This window comes from Colobus angolensis, unplaced genomic scaffold (genome assembly GCF_000951035.1).
Source record: "Colobus angolensis palliatus isolate OR3802 unplaced genomic scaffold, Cang.pa_1.0 Scaffold11, whole genome shotgun sequence".
NCBI lineage: Eukaryota > Metazoa > Chordata > Mammalia > Primates > Cercopithecidae > Colobus > Colobus angolensis.
Window position 1 is genome coordinate 6,704,445 of NW_012112030.1, and position 8,354 is coordinate 6,712,798.

The following is an 8,354-nucleotide window of genomic DNA, read 5'->3' on the forward strand; positions in this document are numbered from 1 at the left end:
GTTGTTTCACATTGTTTTAATCCAGGCTGGTTATGAACTCCTGGGCTCAAGCAATACACACACCTTGGCCTCCCAAAGTGCTGGGATTATAGGCTGAGTCACTACACCCTGCCTCTATATCATGACTTCTTTCATGGCGAGTAAGGTGACTGGAACGAGTGCAGGCTTTACCGCATCTCTTACGTTCATAGGGTTTTTCTCCAGTATGAATTCTTTCATGGAGGTGAAGGGAACTGAGGCAACTGAAGTCTTGGTCACATTGTTTACATTCATAGGGTTTCTCTCCAGTGTGAGTACTTCTGTGGTTACAAAGGAAACTCAAATGACTAAAGGCTTTACCATATTGTTTACGTTCATAGGGTCTCTCTCCAGTATGAATGCTTCCATGGTAACGAAGGGAAGTGGAACAGCTGAAGGCTTTATCACGTTTGGTACATTTATAGGGTGTTTCTCCAGTGTGAGTCCTTTCATGCATCTTAAAAGAACAAGAAAATCTGAATGCTTTCCCACATTCCTTATATTCATAGGGTTTCTCTCCAGTGTGAGTTCGTTCATGTATTAGACAAGAACCGGAAACAGTGAACGCTTTACCACACTGTTTACATTTATAGGGTTTTTCTCCTGTGTGAGTTCTCTGATGTCTTTCAACAAAAAGAGTGATGGCTTGTCTAACATACTTCTAAGATTTTCAAATGAAAATATTCAGGACATCACAGTATTAGCAGAGAGATATGCAAGCAGACCAAGGGAAAAAAAGTCTTAATGACCCACATTTATATGGAAAGTTGATGAAAGATAGAGTAGGCACTGTAGAATAGAAAAAGAAATCACATGCGCTTTAAAATATGAGGCAAACCAGGCTGGCATCTACTGGGGAAAATGCATTGCATTCTTCTCTATTCCATGAACAATAATCAACTTATTATATATTCAAATATGAGTTGAATATTTCAGAGTTGAGTTCTGAGCTGAAAGATTAAATGTTGACATCATCAGCACACAGAAAGTAAGGCCATGACCAGATGAACTTACTTAAAAAGTAAAAGCCGAAAGAGAAAGAAAGAACATACATTTAGACCCTTATTTTATACCACACACAAAAATTAACTCATAATTAATTGATCATAGAGCAAAAAGTTAATAATTATGATTCTACGATATTGGAGACACTAACTGTACCAAATACAAGAAATTAAAAATGGGTTAATCAATCATAATTCTATTTATGTATTTCTTTACTTAGATCATTATGTCTATAATGATAATCCCCTGCCTATCAATCTATCAATTTTTACGTTGTTATTTTAAATAAAACTAAATTAGACACTGAGTACTGAGTCACTATCACTCTGAATAGGCAGAAACTAAAGTGAAAATATTATTGATTCTCCCACCTTCTCCCTAGAATTTTGGTCCTGTTACTTTTAAATGCAACTGACATTTGAAGAAAAAAGGTTTACATAATTAGATATATGTACATAGATGAACATAAATAAATAATATATGTGAATACTTATGAATAACCAGCCTTATTCCTCTCTATTGAACGATTTGGCTCCATTATCAGTAAGGAGACTGCATGAGATCATCAACAAAACAAGCCCGATTGATTAAAGATTGAAGAATTGAGACCTTGGGCAGTGTGATATTTTCAATTCAGAGACAAGAGAAAGAATGAGCAAGGGAGACTGAGAAGTGGTGCCCAGTGAACAAGGATAAAATCAGGAGAGGGCAGCATCCTAAAATGCAAACAAACTATGTTCAGTACTACTCATAGAGCATGCAACACGAAGACTAACCACTGGCAACACAGACTCACCAGTGATCTTCCAAATGTCAGATTCAATGAAGTGGTGACAACAGCCTTATTGAAATGGGTTGATAGACCAATAGTTGAAGAGGCTTCATATTTTGCTAAATAATTATAAACCAAGGGGGTAAAGAGTTGAAAAAGCTGATTCCTGAGGTCAGTCTTTGACACTGAAAATCAAAAACCCTCAGCCAGTTCTCAGGACTGAGCCAATTCAGAGAAGCAGAGTTCAATGATTAAAGGGAATCTTAAGTCCTCTTCATGACGGACATTGAAAATTCACTGCGAGAATACTCAGGGTGTGTCTTATGTTGCTTTCTCAAGGACCTGTAGCTATTCCCCAGATAACAGTCCTCAGAGAAAAGAACACACGTCCATATTATCTGAGACTTTTAAGTTTGGAGCCCAAACTAACACTAACATCTGGGTACCTCAAAAGACACAGTGGTTCATGGGATAAAGTGAAAAGCTTTTACTTTTGGGTTTTTTGTTTTCTTTTGTTTTGTTTTGAGATGGAGTCTCGCTCTGTTACCCATGCTGGAGTTCAGTGGCATGATCTCAGCTTACTGCAACCTCTGCCTCCCGGGTTCAAGTGATTCTCGTGCTTCAGCCTCTCAAGTGGCTTGGATTACAGGTGCAACACCACCACACCTGGCTAATTTTTAGTAGAGGCAGGGTTTCACCATGTTGGTCAGACTGATCTCGGACTCCTGACCTCAAGCGATCCAACACTTGGCCACCCAAAGTACTGGGATTACAGGCATTAGCCCCCATGCATGGTCCTTTTTGGTTTTTTGTTTTGTTGTTTTCGTTTGTCTCTTTTTAGAGACAATATCTTGCTTGATTGCCCAGGCTGGAGTGCAATGACACAATCATAGCTCACTGCAAATTCGAATTCCTGGGCTAAAGCAATCCTCCTGCTTGAGTCTTCTGGGTATCTGTAACTATAGGCACACACTACCACAAACAGCTATTTTTTTTTCTTTTTACAGACAGATTCTTACTATGTTGCCTAAGCTGATCTGAAACTCTCATCCTAAAGTGATCCTCCCACTTTGGCCTCCTAAGTTATTGGGATTACAGGTATGAGCCACCTCAATAGGACTGGAGTATGAGTTTTTGAAGATCAGATGATACATAGAGCTTTGGCCCATGTCCAACCCAAAGCAGATCTAATGGGTTTATCATAGTTACCCCTTCCCAAAAGTGTAATTGAAATCGACAGGTTCAACAGCTGGCAGGACTCTCACATTGCTTCCTGACCTGTATACCAAGGGACATTATTGTCAGCACGACCAAGGGGAGGCTTCTGAACCTCTACTTTCCTGGCAATAAAATGAATAAAACATAATAACTGCATTCTTCAGGAAACAGAATTGCTTACTGCCATGGAAAAAAGACTCAAAAGTTCTAGGGGGTGGTGGTCCATTTTATATCTTCATTCAGTTAACCTAACTGGACTCTGTCAGAACCGGATGGATTATAGGAAGAATGCACATTAGCGTAAACTTAAGTCACACTTACATATTCGCTCTAGGATGTGGTATCTTCACTGAGCAGAATGTGGTTTCCAGCACTTTGTAAGTGGCTTTTGATTTAATGAATACCTTTTGATGTACACCTATTGTGGGGGAAAATCAAAACAATTTGCTTTGGTGTAGTAAAAACAAGAACGCTCCTTCACTGTTTTATGTCAGGGCTATGTCACTTCTGCTTTCAGTTTAATGGACATTTTGAAAAATATCGTGTTAATTCAATATATTAATAATGTTACATAAATTGGTACTCATAAGCAAGAAGTGGCAAGTTCCTTAAGTATAAGTAAAATACTGTAACATCGAACAGAAGTAAAATACTAGAAGATGAGACATAAAGTTCAGCAGATTTAAAGACCTATAACATAGATGAAGTTTATAGGGGTCCAATGCTTCTGGTCCTTTTGTCAGAACATCCTTTTTAAAGTAAATGGCATGTTGCCATATACATATTTCCTATCACTAAAAGGGAAACACAATTTTATGGGGGCCTATTGGGGTTTTGAACTCAACATATACCACATTTGAGGATATTTCTCTGACTCACTAAATGAGTTTGCAAAGACTACTTGCCTCATGTCGAACTGAGAACCAAAACCGGCTCTATAGCAGATATAGAGTCTGGCCCAAGTTGCTTGCCCATTGTGCCAGATGAAGTAACAGAATTCAAAGCTGCTATAGGCATGCGTAGTGGGCCTTATAGGACTCTGTGCATGCCTCTCACAGGTCCGTAGGAGAGGGGAGAGCAAACTCCTAGGGAATTAGTGCAAGACTATTCCTTCTCCAGCAGAGGAATACCTTCTGTCTGAAAAACAAAACAGCAAGTGCAGAAGATTAACCTAAGCATAAAGCCCCGCTAAGCATAAGTGCTTCTAAGCACAAGACCCTGTGCAACTGTGAAGTCATATGCCCATAAAGCCAGCCTTGTTTGGAGAACATGAGCAAATCTGAGTGGAACAAGGAGTGGATGGTATTGCCCTCAAGCATGTCCTTCCTCAGATTATCTTGACTGTCTTCTCTTCTCTTGGTCAGCACCTTGCTTGATCCAGATCATCCTTCCATTTGGGACTTGAATGGAACACCACACTGTAGGCATGAGGTTTGACTTTCATAACTACCACCAAGGGACTGGGCGATGGAAGGCAGAACAGCAGAGATGGTAGTTCTGCCTCAGGAAAACTGGCCAATGGGAAATAGAAGACAGAAGACAGCTGAGCAGATACATTTTCCCTTTTCTTTCCCTTTTATGACTAATGCCAGCTGTGGTTTCCCCTTGTAGCCCTTCTGGAAAAGTACTGGTAGTCAAGCACACACATCCGATGACCACCATGCTGTCTCTCTCACCTCACTGTGAAGAGGTCATCAGCAGAGTCATATCATACATCACAACACGTGGTTTCACATCTGCTCTTGCCTCAGTTTCCACATGTCCTGGCCATTGCTGTCCTGGACTTACCTTCCAAATAAATGTTATCACTTTAACATCAGACATTGGCTCTAGTTCTAGACACCCAAGGCTAAGATATCCGTTTAGTGTTATAATTACTATTTATGCATTTTTCTGTGGGTTTGTAATGTGGCATTTTAAATCTTCATTTAGAAAGGATTTTAAAATATTATATAAAAGTTACATTTTAGTAAGGTAGTTGGTAACTAACTCAGTTTTTTAAATGAGATGCCATTTTCATTTATATACTAACCAGCTGGAAATATCACAATACAAATATATCATTCACAACTGAAAAATTATATGCAAATATACCAAAATATTTTCTATTTATAGCTTTTTAAAATGTATCACAATAGGTACAATCTGAGTTTCATGTTCCACATTATCTTCCCATCACACATCAAATATGGCTTCATCAGGGCTATCTTATAGTGATATTTCCCTTACAATTGTATACTAGTCATACTTTTGCTCTGAGAAATGCTTCTTCTTAGATAATTCTGTAACCTCAAGTTGAAACCAGAAAAGAAAAATTTACACAACTTTAGATTTTGTGATGAAGTTTCATTTTCATTGGTTTACCATTCACATATAGTTTACTCCTTTATTCACTAATTTACTTGTTCATCAGTTCTTGAATACCTATTCTATGTGGTGTCTTTTAGGCCCTGAGAGTCAACAGCAAGCAAGATCTATATGATCTCTGCTTTTGTGGGGCTTACATTGTACCAGGAAAGATATATGATAAACAAACAAATAACTAAATCAGATGTAGGGATGATTTATCCCAAGGTTTAGATAACATTGTTAAAATTTCATAACTCAAAGAATTAATACAATTTATAGAATTTACTTGTTTAGTGATGTTATACATTTTCTTCCTATAATAGAACTTTCTTTTACTGAATATGTCAACACACTCTCTCATTGCATTATTTGCAACTAGATTATAATAAAACATGTATTTAAGATGTTTTCTATCATTAATACATAGATTTCATAGATGCCTTTTTAACACTTGCAAAAAGTTTAATTCAAAAGATTTTTATAATTTCTATACTATTTTTACATAGAGTATTATTCTAAGGTAAAGAAGATTCAAGTTATTTTATGTGAAGTTTAAAAAGAATTTCATGTATGGAAGATAGAGGAGATAATTGGCAATTCAGGGACTCTGAGGTGGTTTAGAAGAAAAAAAAAACCTGAAATATTTGACACCAGATCTCAACTTCAAAAAAGGTTTCCTTTAACTCAAAAACTGGCAGAAATGACTTTTCTAACTGCAGGCTGAGACTTATGACAACACTGAAAAGGTCATAATCATGTTTCTTTCTCCATCCATATTATAGAAATGACTTTTTTATCAGCTGTTCACATATTTGTATTAAATCTAATACTCCTCAGTACTGTTTATGGTAGACATATACAAAATGTGTTCTAAATATATTTGTCAACCTTGAATATTATTCTGTACATCTTTTTTCTGACAATAATTATTTTGGCTATAAACTAAACATAAAATTAGAATTCATGATGAAATAAAAACTACCCCAAAGGTGAAACTTCATTATCGATTTAGAATTGAGTATCCTTACTATCAAAAAAATTAGATGTTTAAGCACACTGTGGTACATATGCGTGGTAAAAATCAGTGGAAAAGAGCAATGATTTTGAGATAAGGTGTCAGTTCTTAACAATTATAAGTAAAGATCTTAAATTTTCCAAGTGAAACATGATAATATGATATGTATATGTGAAATATACATGGGTTCATGATTCTGAAAAACTTCTTACCACATTTTCTATAATTTGGCATCTTGTGAAAATATGATTAACATTATGTTATTCTCAATGTCTTTTAAGTCTTTCATATACACCTACATACACATATATAGATATAATTTTAGACTAACTTTAGGTAAAAGACTTTTCTAGGCATGCTTTCAGAAATTACTCAAAAACATACACTACAGAAAAAACAGTACAAAGTATAAAATGTTCCAGACACTATCAGTTTGTTTTCTCCTAGAAGATACACACGATGGCCCACTTGTGAATCTAGAGAGTTGAGAGTTTCAGGTATTTTACTCAGCACCTAATCTGACACAAAATCAAAAGAAAGATGTGTTTTAGCTTCTTGGTTCTCCAAATTAGGATGAATGAGTCAAAAGAAAGATATATGTTTCCAACAGCCTTGCAAACCATGAAAACTGGTTCATTCTGCAGCTTCCTAGGACTCCAAACTGAAACGATTAGGAATAGAAAGAAAATGGCACATAACAGGAGGAAGGAGATCAGAGTTTGCAAAGCTCTTAGGTGGACTGTGGTGCTGGGATCTCGAGATCCTTCACCATGGAGCTGCATCTTCTTGAGATGTTTACACAGAGAAAAGATTAGCATCAGAAAAGATATCAGGGACAGCATAAAGGGTATGAAGCGCCACAGGATAGTTACAGTCATATATGAAAGGTGTGCTGCATTCCTCAATTTCATCTTCCCGGTCATGTTTCCTTCATATTCTTCTGTCCACATATTCTCATCCATGTTTACCACCAGAAGATGACAAACCAAAAATAACAAAGCCCCCAACAGTATTACCAGAATGATACTCCTAACTCTCCTCTTTAAATGAAGAAAAATAAGGTTGGAGAAATTGGCAATCTTGAGCAAATAAAATATGCTGAGGCTAGCAGCAAGCGACATGCTGAAATGGTTGGTTACAACCCAGGCATTATAAGAAGTAATTCTTAACTCTACACTATAAAAAGCTGGATTCAACTGAGTTAAATACCAATTTAATAATAATGCCCAGAGCAAACCAACTCTGGAGACCGCCAGAGCAGTGAGAATTTGGTCAGCTAAGGAGATCTTTTTTCTTTTCACCCAGTCGATGAAATTTACCAGTGCTATGAAGCCATTGGCAAAATTTCCAGGAACAAATAAAATCAATGTTAGAAGTGGAAAAAAAATGTGTAGAAAAGGTATCATATCTGAACAGAAAAAAAAAGAAGGAAAATGCAAGCCTAATATCACTGGCTGTGATTTCTTTAATACCCTGATGTTAAATTTTACGTGCACCTGATTTCTGAATGTGCAGCAGCATTCTTTTTACTTTTAAATACTGTGACCAGTGTCAAACAAGAAAGTACCAGCTTATGCTAATGGATGAGTTTGATGTCATCTTTATGGAAAACATTCTTATTTTCAAAACAGCTCAAATTAACTCATTCATTCAATGTCCATTCTTGCGATGGGCTTGAATTATTCATAATGAAGTGGACGTGAAACCTAAATTTTCATTTACCAGCATGCAAATAAAGACGTATTCTCTTTCAATGTTTTGCAATATTTTCCTTGTTTAACCTATACATAATTTGTGTTCAACAACGTCAGTTGTTAGATAGGGAAATTTTACCCTCAAGTCCATAGTTCACACAGTAAATGTCTAAGTTCTTTAAAAGAACTTAGTCATAACTAGGATCACCACCCTGATGGATTTACTATTTGTGCTAGATTTAAACAGAATGAGTCCAAACTTTTAAATCAAAATCATCCAAGG

The 8,354-nt window shown here is 36.5% G+C and overlaps 2 protein-coding genes across 2 annotated transcripts; both read right to left on the reverse strand.

Moving 5' to 3' along the window:
- Positions 1-46: 46 nt before the first annotated feature.
- LOC105521415 (zinc finger protein 669-like) lies at positions 47-2,188 on the reverse strand. Its single transcript, XM_011955643.1, has 2 exons — positions 2,183-2,188; positions 47-679 (listed from the first exon to the last, which is right to left on the reverse strand). The coding sequence occupies exons 1-2, from the start codon at positions 2,186-2,188 to the stop codon at positions 47-49; spliced, it is 639 nt and encodes a 212-aa protein (XP_011811033.1).
- A 4,654-nt stretch (positions 2,189-6,842) lies between these two features.
- Positions 6,843-7,831, reverse strand: LOC105520048 (taste receptor type 2 member 50). Its single transcript, XM_011953627.1, has one exon. The coding sequence runs from the start codon at positions 7,781-7,783 to the stop codon at positions 6,884-6,886; it is 900 nt and encodes a 299-aa protein (XP_011809017.1). The 5' UTR covers positions 7,784-7,831; the 3' UTR covers positions 6,843-6,883.
- Between the last annotated feature and the right edge of the window lie 523 nt (positions 7,832-8,354).